Source organism: Fundulus heteroclitus, chromosome 9 (assembly GCF_011125445.2).
Source record: "Fundulus heteroclitus isolate FHET01 chromosome 9, MU-UCD_Fhet_4.1, whole genome shotgun sequence".
NCBI lineage: Eukaryota > Metazoa > Chordata > Actinopteri > Cyprinodontiformes > Fundulidae > Fundulus > Fundulus heteroclitus.
This window is the reverse complement of record NC_046369.1, coordinates 29,022,886-29,041,416: the sequence shown is the minus strand read 5'-3', so window position 1 is coordinate 29,041,416 and position 18,531 is coordinate 29,022,886. Positions and strand designations below refer to the sequence as shown.

The following is an 18,531-nucleotide window of genomic DNA, read 5'->3' as shown; positions in this document are numbered from 1 at the left end:
GTCTCAGAGGTTTGTTAGAGAACATCAGTGAACAAAAGTGCATCATGGAGACACCAGGCAGGCCAGGGAGGTTAAGCTGTGGAGAAGCTTAAAGCAGGGCTGGGTTATACACCAATGTCCCACATTTTTAGCATCTAACAATCAATCAAGCTTACAAAATTGGAAAGAGTGTGGCACTGACAGGCTGAGCAAGAGGACATTAATCAGAGAAGCAGCTGAGACAGGCATGCATGGTAACTCTGGAGGAGCTGCTGAGATCGCAACTCAAGTAGGAGAATCTGAAAATGAATATCAGCTGCACATTACACAAACCAAACCTTACAAAAAAACAGTGCCATTGTTGAAAGTCATGTCTCCCTTTATCACCAGTCATTGGGAGACACGGGAGACGCACAGAGGGCCTGCAAAACAAAGCAAAACAACTCTGTGAATGACAGAAAACTGACACAGCACCTCACCCTGAACACACCATCGCCACACTTTGTGCTGGCTTATCAAAAATTATTTTCCAGGAGTGTGCATTGCACAAAGGAAGCACATTCTGACCAACGTGCTCGTGTTGGCCGCGCGTTATGACAATCGTACACGCAGCTGGCCTGCAGGTTGCTGCCGTGCCGCTGTTTTGTTGTTTAGGTACGTTTTCTTTTTCCATCACCCTGCCCCTCTGTCTAGTCTGACCATGCATTATTCAGCACATCTTTACAAGTTATGCAATCGCTCAGTGACAGAGCGGCTCTCGTGGCACGGCGGCCTGAGACCAGAGAGCCGGGTATCTGGATGCACGTCCATGTGATCCACGCGGCGTGACGGAAGCTGACCGGTTATCAATCAGACTCCTTTCCATCTGTCACGACCATTTCCAACGTCCGTGTCATTGCCGCCTGGCTTTATTTACTGCGCCTAATTAACTTTGATGCCACAGAGTCTGCGTAATGAATCATACTAATGTGTAATTGTGATGTAAATCAGTGATAGGTGAGGAGCATGCAGAGTGCGTGTGTTCTCAGAGCTGTACATGTTCTTGCTAAGAGAAGTTGAAAAAAAAACGACAACTTTTATTAGATCTTTTAAATTCAATTTGGACTCTGCTGTGTCATCTTGTGGGCGGAAATTGCAGCGTGAGATTGGCCCGCGGGTTCTGCTGCGGCGCTGTGGCGCGATACCTGGAGGATTTAGAGCAGAACAGGGTGTTCAGATTTGACGTCTGGCGTGTTCTCGCTCGTGCTCACCCTGAGACGGAAAGTGACCCTGGCAGCTTGAGAGTGAGGCTGTCTGAGTGACAGAAACTGAGCCTGATGGAGTCCGCTCCAGCAGACGACAGTCTGTTCCTGGAAAAGATGCGCAAGTCGGATGTGAACCACGCCGGAGCCGCAGTCAAAACGAGCCAAGGTTGCCCATCGTTGCCTTCACGGTAAACAAAGCAGGGGGGCTAGTGTCGAATCACGTGGCACGCTAATTTCACTTCTAGACTTAAGTTGGATTTGTTTGCGCTCTCACCCGTCAACAGCCCGCATACTTTACTGTTTTTATCCGCGGCTGCCCCTCACACCATTTCCTCTCTGGTCCTGCAGAGGTCACCCTCATAACACTAGGTTCACAATGAGGTGAGCAACTCTTTCCTCTTTCTCTTTTTTTTTTCTAAATAAAAATGAACTCCAAATCTTTCTTTGGCTTTTCTTCAACACAACGCATCCTTCAGTTCCTCCCTCTTGTCCGCCCCTCTCTTCTGGATGTGGGAGAGTGTAGCAAATAGCCCTCCATTCTCAGCCTGGTCAGAGCCCAGGGCTGAATGTGAACCAGGGAGGCCTGGTGACAGGCTCTGAGGTCAAGCATGAGTCACAGGGATGAGATGTCTGTAAGGCGGAAGATGGCACAGCGATGATCTGCTCAGGGCCAGTGCAATGTGTTTGACCTTTATGTCTGGTGATAGTAAAACACAATTCTCTCGCAGGCTTTGTCTGCACCTACAAGATTTCGCTCAACATCACGTGCAAACGGTTTGGACTCTGATGAAGGCAATGCTGAAAAGGTCTTCATCAGCACATTAGAAATAGTGGGGCATAACATTTTATACCAGATATATGAGCCTGAGCTGATCAGAGCATGCATGGCTTATGACCCTGGAGTTGTTCTATTAGTGTTTACATAAAATGCTTGTCAATACATATGAAACAGTGTTATTCAAAATAATGATGATCTGCTAGCTGTCAACTCAGTGAGCTTTAAAAATTAGAACATTTTAGTCTTTCTCTTCTTGTTCCAATACACCTATATATATATATATATATATATATATATATATATATATATATATATATATATATATATATATATATATATATATATATATATGCAAGGTAAGGCAAATGTATTTGTATAGCACATTTCAGTACAAGGACACGGCAAAGTGCTTAACATGATTAAAACATAGGAAAATAAAAACAGAATAAAACAAGCTGGAATAAAAGGTAGAAAAATTAAAACAAAATAAGCCATGGGAAAATGGACTAAAAGCAAATATTAACAATTTTAAAAATAGTTGGACTACAAACTTAAACTACTGATGTTTCAGTAAACAGTTTAAGGAGAACAGTCAAAGACAATCCTAAACAAATGTGTTTTTAATCTTGACTTAAAGGCATACTATGCAACATTTTTCAGTTAATTAATGTGTTCCATACCGTTTTGGATGATTAAATGAGTCATTTCAGGTCGAACAAAGGTTTTCTCGGCCGCCCTGGGGGTCTGTGGGGGAAATACCGCACTTGGAATTGCAAGAGCCCTCGGCCCGCACCCACAGAAGTCTTGCTTTACGGGGAGAACTCCATGTGTTTTTGCCCTGCCATTCACTATATGCAGGCGCGAAAGCAACAACAAAGAACCGCGTGTTAACGTCAAATAAACATGCAAGCATATCGAGTTTTATTATTATTATTATTATATTTATTTTATTTTATTATTTTTTTTATGTTGGGGAGACGCTACCGCAGCAGCTGCGGCGAGGCGGCGGCCGCGGCTTGGCGAGGCGGTGGCGGTAGCGTCTCGCCAACATAAAAAATAAATAAATAATAATAATAATAAAACTGGCGAGGCGGCGGCTTGGCGAGGCGGCAGCGCTGCGGGAATCTTGATGTTCATACTTTCACTGTGTTAGTCATTGTTTGTACTGCCGTTTTTTCCACTTTTCGTTGCGTTCGCCTGTCTGCTAAGCTCAAAACAACCGCGCCTGGCTTGACGGAGAAACCAGAACAGCTGAGCATCTTTACGACGGTGCACTTTTACTTTCACCCTCTGGGGGGAGCCTTGCTGGAAAATCAACCCCGGTTGCATAGTATACCTTTAAAGGAACTCAGGCTTTCCGCACTTTTGCAGTTTTCTGGAAGTTTATTCCAGATAGGTGGAACATAGGAACTAAATGCTGCTTTTAAATAATATATAAATCTCATTCACTTGTATAGAGTTCTTGTTTAGCCTGGTCATTGATGAATTTCACATTGACAGGTCTGTCGTATCAGACATGAGACTAATATGAATTGTAATACACAAACATTATTTAACTCAATCAGTTAATTCCCCTTTGGTGAGTGTTAATATTCCCAACCTACACTTCAAAGGTAAAAAATAATAATAAACCCTTTCCTTTCTTTTATCTTACCACTTCTTGTAACTTCTTGTAACAGAAGAATATATGTGGGAGATGGCTTTAACCGGGCACACTGTATGTACATGTAAGAGGAGAGAGTCACAAAAAACATAAAGAAAATCTGAGTTTAATTTTACTTTACAGTGCAACATTTCTGTCTGTCTATATGAGAGAGGAGGATAAAGTGGCTCTGGTTATGTGAGCCCATCAGCACGCGGCCAAAGTACGTAAAGGCAGTTCTTTAGATGTGGATTGCGTTACCAGTGTCTGTTGATACTGGAAATGCAATAGCTTTAAATTTCTCAACAGTACATCCCCACTCCAGGGGTTCATATATGTTTCCGCTACCTTTCATACCAGTTCATGGAACTGCAAACATTTTCTTAGCAATTTATACCATTTAGTATGTAATTAGCTAATGGATTTCTTTGAAGCAATAGATATGTGTCCCATTTTACTGAGATCCTGGTTCATCTACTCTTCTTGAGCACTAACACTGGGGATTTTTTACTCTATACTATAATACAACATATATTTTCTTTTGACAAAGATTATGTAAAACAAGCTATTAATGAGAATTTGGTTCCTTTGTGATATCTTTAAATCTTATGAATAATTTGAACAAAGGTTGGATTTCTTACGAGGCTAAAAATGCTGAATAATTGACAAATAGATCAAGACATGGATGGTCAAAAATAGAATAAAATCAAATAAAGAAGGAACTGCCTGGAGAGTTTTTTATTTTTTATGGCACTAAATAAATAAAATTGAAATGACTTGAAATGGCAATCGGTGGGGAGACTTGAAAATGGATGCTTTAGATCCAATCTGACTAAGTTTGAACAATTTTAAAAATAAAAACAGGCAAAAAACATGTTTCACAAACTGGTCTGAAACGACTCATAGCTGTAACTGCAGTAAAAGGTAGTTCTGCTAATTACGGGGGAAGACCAATGTACATCGCACTTTTTAAATTTTATTTGGCAAGAGATTTTAAAAGCATGTGTCATTTTCTTTCCATTACCCGATTAAGTAATCCCCATGAAATACATGAAAGTTTACAGCTAGAACAGAACAAAAACTCAGAAACTTCAAGTGCAATTTTAAAAACGCTATTTCTAGCCATGTCCTGATCCATTATGGTCTAAAAATAAAATACATGAATCACATGTGCTGTCTCTTCATGTCCAATTGTCTCTCTTACCAGATCACAGGCTCACACAACCAGCACACAACAATGAGCCAGACAAGATGCAAAGATAAAGGACTGGTCTTGGTCATATTACATTAGAATGATGGAGCTGGTAAAGTGCTGGAAGAACAACATCAGACTCCCGGCCTGAAAGAAGGAAAGCAGCCGAGAATTACGACTGCAGCGAGCCACGAGGAGGAAAAAGTTGGGGAGAGTTAAGGCCTTACGCTGAATAGCATCATTGAGACAGCTCGGTCCAGCTACTGTCTGCTGATAAGAAAGAGTTTCATTATTGATTCTGGTAAATCTACCAAAGAAGACCTGAACATGAGAGGTAATGGAGAGGCAGCAAAGGTGACGGCGTCATTGGCAGAGGGTGTCCTCTCCTTGGGTCGGGGATCAGACAGTTGACAGAGGAGACGACGGCACTCTCATTAAAAAATGAAGACATTTCACTGACAAGCCTGGGCCGTACACTCTGCAAGACACCGTATGCGTGTACCACACACAACTTTCTTGCCCTCATGCATCCTCGCACAGGGGCACACGCATAAAACCCCCTGGAAGCTGACACCGTTTGGAGCAGTCAGAGAGGAAAGTTACGTTAAAGCTTCTGACGGCCAGGCTTCACCCACCCAGCTGTTTGCATTTGATTCAGTGGGCCTTTAAGTCGGCAAATACAACTTAGAAGAAAGGGATTGGCAAAGAGAAACCGACACTGATCAAATGGGCTCATTTTTCTCCAGCAGGCTCTGCACTTGGCAGAGTTTAACTTTAATAATGACACATCAGACTCCAGATGAATGGCTATGCCTGACCTCAGCATCTGTGAAATGAAAGGATGTCTGTGTCAGGACTACAATATGTGAACCCGTGTCGTAAACCCACCGCTGATTTATATTCCGCCGGGCCACAGGTTGCTTGTGAACGGAGTTTAAAAGCTGGTTTTACCACCTTTGATTGCTTTACCAAAGCAATTACTAATAGATGCAGATAACCTCAGAACAAACATTAAGGGGCAGATAAAAGCAATCCAGCAAAATCTATTCGGAGGAGCTAATCTTTTTAATGTTCGACGTACAGTGCTCTGCAATAGTTTTCACATTACTGAAACTTTTTAACATTTTGTCACAATTGTAAATTTAAATGCATTGTTCTGGGATTGTAAGCAACTCTGCATGGATAAGGAAGTATAGATAATGGATGAATGGGAAGGATTGTAAGTTAGAACAACACAAAGTTGGGTATAACTGTAATGCGCAAGGAAAATGATGTGTGGCTTTGAATATTTTTACAAATAGAAATTTGAAAAATCTGACTTGCATCTGTATTTAGCACCACTAAATCAATACTGCCTTTGGCTTGAATTACAGTCTTCTAAGGGGTTTGCTATAATATTAAGAGTTGGATTATTTTATTCCTGCTTCTTTGCAAAATAGCTTCAGCTCTTTCAGATTGCAAGGAGAGTGTCTGTGAACATCAGGTCTCATGTCTCGGTGCAGATTCTCATTGGATTTTGGTCTGGACTTTGACTAGGCCATTCTAACTCATGAATATGGTTTGATTTGAGCCATTCCATTGTAGCTGTGGTGGTGTGTTTATACTCCTCACACTACTGCAACATTCCAGTTTCAGGTCTTTTGCAGCCTTTAACAGGTTTTCTTACATGACTGCACTGCATTTAGCTGTGTCTCTTAGACAAACTCTGTTCAGCTTTTCTGTCCCAGCTAGAGAACAGAATAACCACTGTGCCATCACCATGTCTCACTGTGGGGAAGGATTTTTTGTTTGTTTGTTTTTTGCCACACAGCTATTTGCTGGCAGGGAAATTTAATTTGTGTCTCATCTGGCCAGAGCACCTTTTTCCATATGTTTGCTGTGTTCCCTACATGGCTTGTTACAAACTTTAAAGGGAACAGCTTATGACTTTCTTTAAACTGGCTTTCATATTACCAGAACTACACAGATATCTCTAGTGCATAGTTGACCTGTCAGCAGATTTTCCCAACTTGGCTGTGGAGATGCTTCTCTGATTAATGTTCTCTCTGCCTGCTCTGTTAGTTTAGGTGGACACCTACAGTATGTCTTGGAGTTGGTTCATACTCTTCCCCTTCTCACATGTTGTATTCAACAGTGCTCAGAACCAAAACCTACTTTAAACTATTCCACACCCTATCCCTGACCTTTTACGTTCCTCGGTCATTATGACGCTGTTTGATCACTAATGTTCACTAGCAACACTTTTCAGATTTTTATCATTAAATAAAAATGAAAGTTATGGAGTGTTTGTGTTGGTCTATTACACGAAATCCCAACAAAACACAGTGAGGTTTATGGCTCTAACATAGCAAAATGAAAAAAGGTTGAGAGGTTATAAATACTTTTGCAAGTGAGTGTAATCCTCAAAAACCCTGTAGTCATTTAGTCATCTAATTTAATCAGTGACCCCAGGTTGGAAACGTCAAAGTGGTGCTTCAGCAGTAATCTCTTCGCAAAAGATAGCTTGTCCATACGGACCGATACGCTAAGAACATCTCTTTCATTAGAGTAAATAAACTATATTTGCATTTATTTTAAGACAGAACAGTTAAGCATATAAGGGAATACCTTTCTCTGCTTACAGTCCATTCAAGTAAAGTGGTTTCTCAGGCTACATTCTTAGAGGGTTGATAACTCACATGGGGCTCCCCCTAAATAGATTTTTCTTCATTAAAATCCTCTGGCTTACCTTCTTGTGTTTTTTTTATCTCTTGTTAGTGAGCCTCCCCACCTCCCTTGATGGGAGGAAGAGGCCTCAATGTTATTATTTCTGCAAGAACTCTGCAGGACACTTTCAGCCAACTTATCACTGGCTTCAAGTCACAAAGGCTGCAGTCTCTACAGACATAATCGAACTTCTTGCACTCTTGCAGCAGTATCCCATGACACTGCAAGCTAAGGGATTGAAACAACATGGACAGAGGCACGAGGAAAAGTCCAGGAGTTTGTAACTTCGGCTTTAGAGCAACATGCATCTCCTCAACCCCTTAGCAGTGGATGGTGTTACACTGGCTCTTCAAACTGTGAGGAATGTCATGTTTTGGTCATGTAATGACAACGTTATGAACATTTCCCACTGAATTTAAGTGAAAAACTAAGATTTATTTTTTTGGAGGGGGAAAAATTCAATAACCATGTCACAGAAATGTAACCTTGCCTGCAAACTGTATTGTCATGGTATTTGTGCATTCACACACACACGACAATCCGTCCTGTCCTGCTCCTGCCTCAACCAATCACGTTGCATCTTTGTGGTTTAAGGCGGGACATACGACTGTGACGAAAGCTGGAGGTGCCAACCCCACAGCCAAACTAAAGTAAACATGGCAGTGCAGGAGGACTAGCTGCTGCTATCACATCTCTTTTGTCAGAATCCACTATTATCACGAGTGTCGCTCCAAATAACCTCAGCTTGACCTGCATAACTTGTTGTGGTTTCTCATGGTGCCTGCTGCTTACATTTTCCTTTGATACCGTGATGGGCTAAAACCAAGCTTTGGTAGGCGGGCATTAGGTATCGCTTCACCCAATCGACCCAGATTGATAATGCACAGAATGGAGAGTGCTACACATCAATCTGGCTTGCCAAGTTAACTGAAATGTGCAAACCCATAAACTAATAGTTTTTGTAGCACCGATTAATTCGGTTTCATATATATATATATATATATATATATATATATATATATATATATATATATATATATATATATATATATATATATATATATGTCAGGATGCAGCTTAAAGGCTGCATGCTGAGCCTCTCTCGCAGCCTGATGGGTTTCACCTGGCAGGCTGCAATTAACCCGCAACTGCTTCCACCTGGTCCCACCCTTATTTAAACGTACCTCTTTCTGCTCTCATCGCCGGCCCGTAGTGTTCACTCCAGCTCAGTCTCAGTCGCTCTCCAGCTCTGCAACTCAGCTCCACGTTCTTCAGTCCTGCAACTCAGTTCCACGCTCCCAACTCCAGCAACTCAGTTCCACGCTCTCCAGTTCAGCAACTCAGTTCCACGCTCTCCAGTTCTGCAACTCAGTTCCACGCTCTCCAGTTCTGCAACTCAGTTCCACGCTCTCCAGTTCTGCAACTCAGCTCCACGTTCTTCGGTCCTGCAACTCAGTTCCACGCTCTCCGGTTCTGCAACTCAGTTCCACGCTCTCCAGTTCTGCAACTCAGCTCCACGTTCTTCGGTCCTGCAACTCAGTTCCACGCTCTCCGGTTCTGCAACTCTGCTCCACGCTCTCCGGTTCTGCAACTCTGCTCCACGCTCCCAACTCCAGCAACTCAGCTCCACGCTCTCCAGTTCTGCAACTCTGTTCCACGCTCTCAAGTCCTGCAACTCTGTTCCACGCTCTCAAGTCCTGCAACTCTGTTCCACGCTCTCAAGTCCTGCAACCCTGTTCCACGCTCTCAAGTCCTGCAACCCTGTTCCACGCTCTCAAGTCCTGCAACCCTGTTCCACGCTCTCAAGTCCTGCAACCCTGTTCCACGCTCTCAAGTCCTGCAACCCTGTTCCACGCTCTCAAGTCCTGCAACCCTGTTCCACGCTCTCAAGTCCTGCAACTCTGTTCTACGCTCTCAAGTCCTGCGACTCTGTTCTACGCTCCCAAGTTCTGCACCCAGCTCTACGCACTCGAGTTCTGCAACAGTTTCACGCTCTCCGGTCCCGCAGCTGCTTCATGGTCTCAAGTCCTCCGCTCCAGAGTCTCCTCCCGGTCAGTCTCCCCGCGCTCCTCCTGTCAGCCAGCTTCCGCACCCTTCATCTCCGTCCATAAAGACTCTGGTTCTTCTGGTCATTAACCCTTCACCCTTCACTGTACAATAAAACTCACTACAAGAACAAGCTCTGTGCGTGCGTGCTGTGTCCGGGTTCATCCAAAGACAAATCATGACTATATATATATATATATATAGTGCCTCGGATTAACCTGAAACCAGATTCAGCTCTCCTAATAGGATTTGCATGTATTTTGCTGATTTTATGTAAAGCTGTAGCTTGCAGAGAAGTTATAAAGGAACAACATGGTTTATTTTAAAAAGCTGTCAGAGTATGGTACAACAAAAATGTGGCAAAACGTGACAAACCCTCAGTATAGGTACTTTGCCAGACGCTGTAGCTATTATTTGCTCTCTCTATTTTAGGATGTTGTGGCCTACAGGTCAAAGGTACTAGTGCACTTCAGCAACACAGTGTAGCCCCAGGATTGATTACTCAGACAGGTGCTTTGTGTATGGTTGGAGTCTGAGCCCATCAAAGCGTGTTTTGTATAAGGAAGTCATCAGAAATGGGTGAAAAAGTTTTCACTCCCCTACTGGTTAATTTTGTTTTCTGAGATTGTCATATTTCATTTTGATGAAGGACTCAAAAGCAGAGACTGAACTGGTAAAACAGAGTTCTTTAATAATAAAACAGTTTGATCTTGCACAAGAACAACAGGTCATAGAGCATGAGAAGAGTACCGGGTATCTGATGGACAGTCAGATGGGGATTTGAGGAGATGTGGAACAGCTGTGGCACAAGGAAAGCAGGGGAAGCTGAGGGAGGGAGACTTTTAACACAGACTCACTCCAACTCATGCATTCAAATTATGATCATCAAAGAAATAATTTGCCTTCTTTCTTATTTGGAGTGTTTACATTTATGATGCGTCATCATCCTAAAGAAATGTATTGAACTGCCCAACACTGACCTCAGTTTTAACATTCACGCTTCCAGTTACAAAGGCTTCCTTATTAAAAGGACTGTTTGGAGCATCTAGCTGCATAAGAGGTGGCAGTGACCATACTGTGAGCCTATTCAATGAAAAGGCAAATAAATAACTGAATGCATTTTGACAGCTGAGCATGTGACTTCGCTTCCTCCCTCAATTAAAAATACCACAATGCCAAACAATTAAAAGCCTAACGGAGCACGTACAATCCAATCTGAACGCATTATATTGTCAAGAACCCGCCGAGGGACGCGGATACGCCGGAGAAATTAGCCTGGGGGCCAGATGAGATAAGGCTTGTTAAGTCTGTGCGTAGCTAATACCAGCTGCTTTCATGCGGGAATGCTCACATTATTTTGTAGTTTATGTTTGTTTTGCTTATCTTTTAAAGTCACACACACACACACTTCCTTGTTTAATGTACATAGTGAGGACCGTGCCTTGACTTCCATAGACTTCCATTCATCTTCAAGCCTTTCTACGGTCTACCCCTAACCTAAACCTATTGAAACCTTAGTCCTAAACCAAACCCCTAGCCCAGAAAAAAAGTGAGGACCTTGTTTCAGTCCTCACTTTACATCAAAGTCCTCATTTCACTAGTAAAATGAGCAAAAAATATTCTCGTTCAGCTGCAAGTACAAGAACACACACACACACACACACACACACACACATACACACACACACACACACACACACACAGCCTACATTTCTTGCCAGAGCCAGTCTTAGGAGGCATGGAGCCCTGAAGAGAACTAAGCTAATGTTCTCTATTTATCATCCATGTTCAAATACTTGAGCATTAGAGGTCAAGCATAACCATCATTTTAGTTTACACCTCAAAATATGAGACACCTCAACCAAATGTGTGTTGCCTAAAGTTCTGAGTTGTCTAATTTTTTTTTCTTTTTTCAGAAATGAATTGGTTGGAATAACTTCCTTAAGACGCTTCTTGTGGCCATCCAGTCTCTGACAGTAGTTTGTCTCACTCCTTGTTTTCAGCTGTGTGATGATTGAGGGGTTTCTTGCATGGTCAAAATGTTTTGAAGTCACCACACTGCACCTCAAGAGCTGAGCTTTCAGTCGACCCAGGACTTTCTGTTTCTTAACTCACATCTAGTCTGTGGCAGTTTTGGGTCATTGTGATCTTGATGGATCCAGTTTAGCTTCAGTCCTTTCTTTTCTTTCTTCTACTTAAGAGATGAACTAATATTGTCCTCAAACTCTATCTGATAAAATATATAATTCAAAAGGGTTTCTATGATACTGCTGCAGCAAAGAATCCCCAAAACATGACACCTCCAGCTCCGTACTCCACAGCTGGTATGGGGATTTTTGCTGGTGGGGCGTTGGTTTATGGCCAAAGGCAGAAGTGTGAACGGTTTGTGTGCTGGGTGTGTGGTGTCTGCACAGATGTTAGCTGGCCTTCTCCTGAGCCTGTAGACCTGTCCAAGTCCTGGATGGAGCTCTATGTAGAGCTGATTTCTTCTTTGCAGTCTGAACCTGTCCTGTTTTATAGCTTATCTATAAATCACACAGTGATGGATATGCACAGGAAAGGCTGACCGGTGCCATGACTGCACTTTTTTGAATCATGATTTATGTATTTAAAAGTAACAATTATGGCGCGTTGGTAGCACTGGGGTAGCGTCCTTGGCTCCAAGGCCTCAGTCCTCCGCTTGCCTCACCCAAGTTCAATTCTGGCCTGTGGTCCTTTGCCACATGTCTTACCCCTCTCTCTTACCTTCAACAAAAAGTGCCACAAAAAATCTTATAATAAAAGAAATAGCTGTTAAATATACATTTAAAGATAACAAGCAGTCTGCAGTTTTGTAGGGAGTGTAGAGGTGTACTCTAGAAGTTCACATCATCTTCACAATCTTGAGCAGGCCGGTTCTTACTGTACAGGTGGAGCAGCCGATCCACCTCCTGTCTGCATTGTGATATTCAAAACGAAATAATCACTTGAAGAGTGTTGCTTTATTTTAAAACAGAATAAAAAAATTATTCTTTCTGCTGCTAATATAGCAAATTAAGTCAACAGTTATTTTAACTGTTGCATTTGTCATAACACTCCTTGATTTATTCTTTGGATTTTAATAGGCCTATGGTCGACTGTTAACCTGTCCAGGGTGTACTCCACCTCTCACCCAATGACTGCCGGAGATAGGTACCAACACCTCGCAACCCTGCAAGCATAATGGATGGATTTTAATGCACATGCTTAAACAAAAAAAACAAAACAAAAAAAACAGAATAAAACAACAAAAAAGGAAATAAACACTAAAACAGTTGTAAATGTTTGTTATACCAAAAGATTATATTTCTGCTGTTCTGCTCTGCGGTGACATAAGTTCAATAAGTAGATATTTGGTTATTTAGACGGGCTGTCTAATCAAGTAGCCAGCCTGCAGTCAACATGCCGCTATGACCAGTAGTGTTAAAAGACTGATTGGTGACGCTCCTTTAGTTCCCATATGACTGTTTTCCATGGCCAGAAATATTTTCAAACGGCCAAACTGTTCATTCTTGTCGGAAATGGAAAGGTGTAAGCAGTGGCGGTTCTAGACCAAATTTACCAGGGGGGCCAAGGTGGGGCCAGTGTTTTTTCACAAGGGCACAGAACAAAGGAATGAAACAATAAAATGGCAATATTTAACTGTGTAATAATATTAAGTGAGGCACTTGTGGCTCGGGAAGTGCAGATTTCAGACCCCTGATCTAGCAGTTGAAAACTTTGGCCCCAGCTCAATACAGCTAAAGCTAAACGTGAAACATCTTAATTTTTATATCCTTCTTAGAGTAAAACTGTATAGGTAAAAAATAAAATTGGTCAAAGTGACCAACCAGTTATGGTTTCTTTGCCATTGCAAGTAATTATTAGAAGTGTATTTAATGTTATGTCTTTAGTACAGGGGCCATAACAGGGGCCTGGACCAGTTCTACAAGGGCATGGGCCCCTGTTGGCCCCTGTCTAGAACCGCCCATGGGTGTAAGGAGTGGCCTTTTTTCAGCCAGCTGACTGGTAGCGGGCAGCAACAGGTGATGTGCAATTCTATGTTCCATAAACCCAGAGAAAACTTTCCACCCCTGGACCTTTTCTGGTATTTTACCAAAATAACTACATTTTAACGCTGACTCGAGGGACATGGCTCGCTTATGGCTTGGGCCGGCTCTGCTTTTCTCATTTCTTTTGCGCATCTGTGCACCGGGCGTCTGGTTTTCTGAAAAGGGGCATCACCTTGTGACGTCACCAGCGCAAATCACCTACACGGCTGAGTCACACGAGCACACAAGCTCACACGCGCACGCCAAAGTGTGTGCGTCGCTGCGGTCTGAGCGCACACATGCGGGAGGAGGAGGAGGAGGAGGAGGAGGAGGAGGGAGCGCAGTGGGGCGCGCTGAGCGACAGACAGAGCATCACGGCGCAGCAGAGCTCCGCGGTCACACTGTGGAAGGACGCGCCGATCTCCAAGGAGAGGGGAAATCGGCTCTGTTGGCCGGACAGTGGCACACACCTGAGTCAGGAAGAAAAAGAAAGAAAAACTGAAGAAAAAAAAAGCGGCTGGGTTTCAGCTGATGAGAGAAGTCCTGAATAATTCAGGATTTGGCGAATTTCTGCAAGTCGTTCGGAAACTAATCAAACAATGCACTCAGTTGGAGACGGCTGACACCCGAGGATGAGACTCAGAGGAAGTTTTTGGCACCCGCTGTTCTGTGGTCCTCAGGTGGGACCGGTAGGTTGCGCGCCTCTCGGTCACCTTCTGGGGTAATGTTTTGTGGCGACGTGTGCGGCGCGCCGGCGTGCGTGTGACTGGCTGACCGACAGTCTTTCCGAGAGAGAAAGAGAGGCTGGATATAAACAGTAGTCAGGCTGTCAGGCAGCGGCGTCGGGACGCACGGCGCAGGCTTTCCTCCTCTCTTGCCGCTCCTCAGACCCATGCAGGATGCCCGGGGAGCGCCGCCGGGGAGCGCTGGTCCAGCTCAGCCCGAGTTCATGACGCTCCGGGCGGCCTCGTGATGCGTTTTTTGCCCGAGCCCAGCGCCCATTCCCTTCGGCTTCTCTTCCTGTTTATCTTCGTGATGGGGGTGGCCCCCTCTCCGGCGCTCACAGCCGGCTGCCCCGACGGATGCGTGTGCGACGACCAGCTGGTGGTCCAGTGCGCCGGGAAGGATCTCACACTGTTCCCCAACGACCTGCCCCTGGCGACCCGGCAGCTCATCCTCTCCAACAACCGCATAGGGGACCTTCCAGCTCTCCAGCTGAACTACCTGTCCGACCTGGTCTATCTAGATTGTAGCAACAACTCGCTGACAGAAATCTTCGAGTCCACTTTCGGGAACTTGCGGAAACTCGCGTACTTGGACTTGTCTTTCAACACCCTGCTGCAGATCGAGGACCGGACTTTCGGGCCGCTGGTGTCTCTGGTGATGCTCCGGATGACGGACAATCCGAGTCTGGCGGAGATCCACCCGGACGCCTTTTCGGAGAACTTTGCCCTGCAGGTGCTGGACGTGAGCCGAAACAACTTGACGGTGTTGAACATCAGCAGTCTGATCGCCCTGCCCGCTCTGCGCTCCATGGGCCTCAGCGGGAACCCGTGGAGCTGCGACTGTGACACGGAGGACCTCTGCCTGTGGGTGCAGATAGAGGGATTCAAGTTCCAAGGTGAGGTCGATTAAAACCTGCCAGGTCATATAGCTTTCAATCATGGTGTTAACAGATATTAAGTTATTTTCTTTTCTTAGCAACACACCAAAATTGAAAAATTTCATGCTGTTTTTAGGTAAAAATGCTTTCGTGACATGGCCTGCTTTTCCTTTCGACTCCTTTTCACAGGCCTGGAAAGTAAACACAGCATGCCAATGTGCTTCTAACACTTATTATCTCTTTCACTAGATAATTAGAGCTCTGCCAATTTAGTTTCCAATCAAGGGCATCTTAATGCAGTCCTCAGCATGCATTTTGTGAATGTGCACACACACACTTTTCTACCAGCACTCCCACTGGGGCCTCGCAAAAGTATTCATGAACTTTTTCTCATTTTGTCACATCACAACCACAAACCTCAAGGTGTTTTACATAGATGTATGAGATAAACTAACACAAAGTGGAGCATTCCACAAAGTGGAAGAATATCCTACCTGGTTTTATTTATTTATTATTTATTTTTTGCAAATAAAAAAAAAAAATGCATTTTTACTCTGATACTCATGCAACATCCAGTGCAGGCAGCTCCCCCCTTAAAGTCGGCGTCTGGAGTCCACCTGTGCGTGTATAAATAGCTGTTCCATGAAAGCCTCAGAGGTTTGTTAGAGAACTATATTGAACGAATGGCATCATTAGGACCAAGGAGCACAGCAGACAGGTCAGGGAGACAGTTGTGGAGTTGAAAGCAAGGTTATGTTCTGAAACAACGTCCCAAACTTTGAGCATCTCATGGACAAAAAGTTCAAGCATGAATTTGAGACTACTAACGCGTGGCCATCCACCTAAACCGACCAGCCAGGCAAGGAATCTTTAGGTGAGTAGCTATCAGTCATGCTGTCATGATCAGTGGGTGTTAGGTCTTGGGTTTCTGTTTTCACAAATATGATGTTATGTTTTCTGTGAGTTAATTTATCAGGTCCTTTCTGTGTGCTTACCTTTTTGGTTTATTCTTGTTTTCTTTGTCCATAATTGCCGTTAGATCTGTAGGATTCTTTCCCCTGGGTTTCTGTGTCTCTGATCAGTTCCATTAATGTTAATTTGTCTCCTTTCCTCAGTCTCCCTGTGATCACTTGATCTCTTCACTGACTCACATCAGTACCACTCTCCACTTGTCCCTCAGTATATATGCTGCTAAGTCGTGACGTATCTACCACTGTTTCCGAATCCGTTGTTTACTCAATATGTAGCTGTGCTGTGTTCGCTGCTGTCTTAATAGATCGGAGACAAGAAAAAAAAATCTCTAGCTGTCATTTTATCGTTTCCCGTGTGATGAGAAGGAGAAGAGGAGATGGCTGCAGTTGATAAGTTACTCTCCAGGAAATTATTAAAATGGTGCAATTTTGCCGCGTTAGCATTAAACTGACGTGTCGCATATGCTAACTACAGTACATACAACGTTAACGTTTGACATTGGAAAGCATAAATACAAGTTTGAGAATTAACCGTAAATATTAACCACAGTGTCATGTACAGCTGATGTGGACCCAGAAGTTCACCCGTGACGTCAGATTTAACAAGCGGATTACCTACCTCATTCGTCCATTCGATTCCAGGGAAGTTGGTCAGAGTTCATGGAAAGGGGGTTGTAGCTCTCCAGTGCTGGGCACTTCTGGAATAAAACCGTAAGACGCTGCAAAAGACTGAGGACCAAGGTAGAGGTTTCAGATCTAGCGGAACAATGCTAAATGCAGGCAGAGCTGCATTTGGGATGGTTTAGATTGAAGCATAGTCAGTTATTGGAATGGCCTAGTCAAAGTAAATCCTTTCATCCACCACATAAGCTACATTAAACTTTGTGGTTGTAAAGTGAGAAATTGTATAGCATTTCAAGGAGCGTGAATACTTTTGCAAGGCACTTTAGATCCAGGCTCTTTGGAAAATATTCCAAAACTGAATGCTTGACCTCAGAATCTGATCAGTCCAAAGATTTTTCCAATGTGAACCCTTCAAAACACTCTCCTCAAAGCAGGTTTTTAACAACATGTCTCCAGACCCAGAGCATTAAAGAGGGACTTTATCAAAGCGACCCCAGAAATCAGTAAAACAAGGCATTTTCCTCCCTCTGAGGACAAGCTCGGCAGAGCTGTGTCTGTAAATGTTAATGGAGCTTAGTCCCAAGGCAGGTGAACTAAGGGCAAGACTTGTAACAAAATGTGTGTTGCTTAATATAGTTGATGTGGGCAACCCATCAAAGGTACATCACTGTCTATAGGAAGCCTGAGGGCGGACACAGTGTTTAATGAATGGTTTTGTCCCTTTTGTACCAGTTTCTACGCTGCTTGACTTTGTCCCCTTGCCGGCACACACACACACACACACACACACACACACACACACACACATACTCGTTTATCTGCCCCGGTGGGGACAGTGGACAAAAAGGTGTCCGGTGGGGACCACCCTTTCTAAATGAGATACAGACATGGTTCCAAGTCCCAAAATTTTTTTTTGATTTTAGATTTTCATATATCGCTTAAAATGTTAAGATTTTACATTTTAAATTTTTCACTTATTGCATATGAAATTTACTAACACAATGGGGACTTAAGAAGTGGGTTTGTACCAGGTGCCGCCCATAGGGGGGGACAAAACGGTCTGTTGTCCCGGGCCCAGAGTGAGTGAGTGAGTAAGTGAGTGAGAGAACCTACAACCTACAACATTCTCTCCTACAGACTTCTGGAATTGACAGCCTACAACAAAAATTGATGGAGACAAAAATAAAAAAAACAAAGCACCACTGAAGCGGCTGCTGGATGTAACACTCTTCTTAGCCTTCAGGAATATGCCATTCAGAGGCAGCGCAAATACACTAGATGAGCCAGACAATGGAAATTTTCTTGCCATAATTGAGCTGTTAGCAAAGTATGATGTTATTTACTGTGGGAAAGGAACATGAGGTTACAAAAACAGTCTTTGCTTACTTTGTTCAATTTTGCAAAACTGTAGTAGCTACTAACAGTACACACAATTAAACTACCCAGTGTAAAAACACCATAGGCTGAGTGGTACAAACAAGCTACACAAATGTTGAATGAAAAGTCTGTCATTTATTTTTAACAGCAGGCAACATTACTGATATACAGAAATGTTAATAATTAATGTAAAGATCAGTAACTGCTACAATTGGAACCCATTAATGTAAAATATTTTCAATATTTGAATGAATTCAATTCCAGTCCTCACACCCCCCTGCCCTGCATGTTTTAGATGTGTCCCTCCTCCACCACACCTG

General features: G+C 43.4%; 1 protein-coding gene across 1 annotated transcript in view; it reads left to right on the top strand.

Annotated features, from left to right (window-relative positions):
- The first annotated feature begins 13,993 nt into the window (after nt 1–13,993).
- The window catches only part of LOC105928880 (leucine-rich repeat-containing protein 52), a 49,810-nt gene continuing 45,272 nt past the window's right edge, over nt 13,994–18,531 (top strand). The window contains exon 1 of the mRNA XM_012866402.3: nt 13,994–15,257. Coding sequence (XP_012721856.1) covers nt 14,609–15,257 — 649 coding nt within the window. The 5' untranslated portion in view covers nt 13,994–14,608. The remainder of the gene's footprint in view (nt 15,258–18,531) is intronic.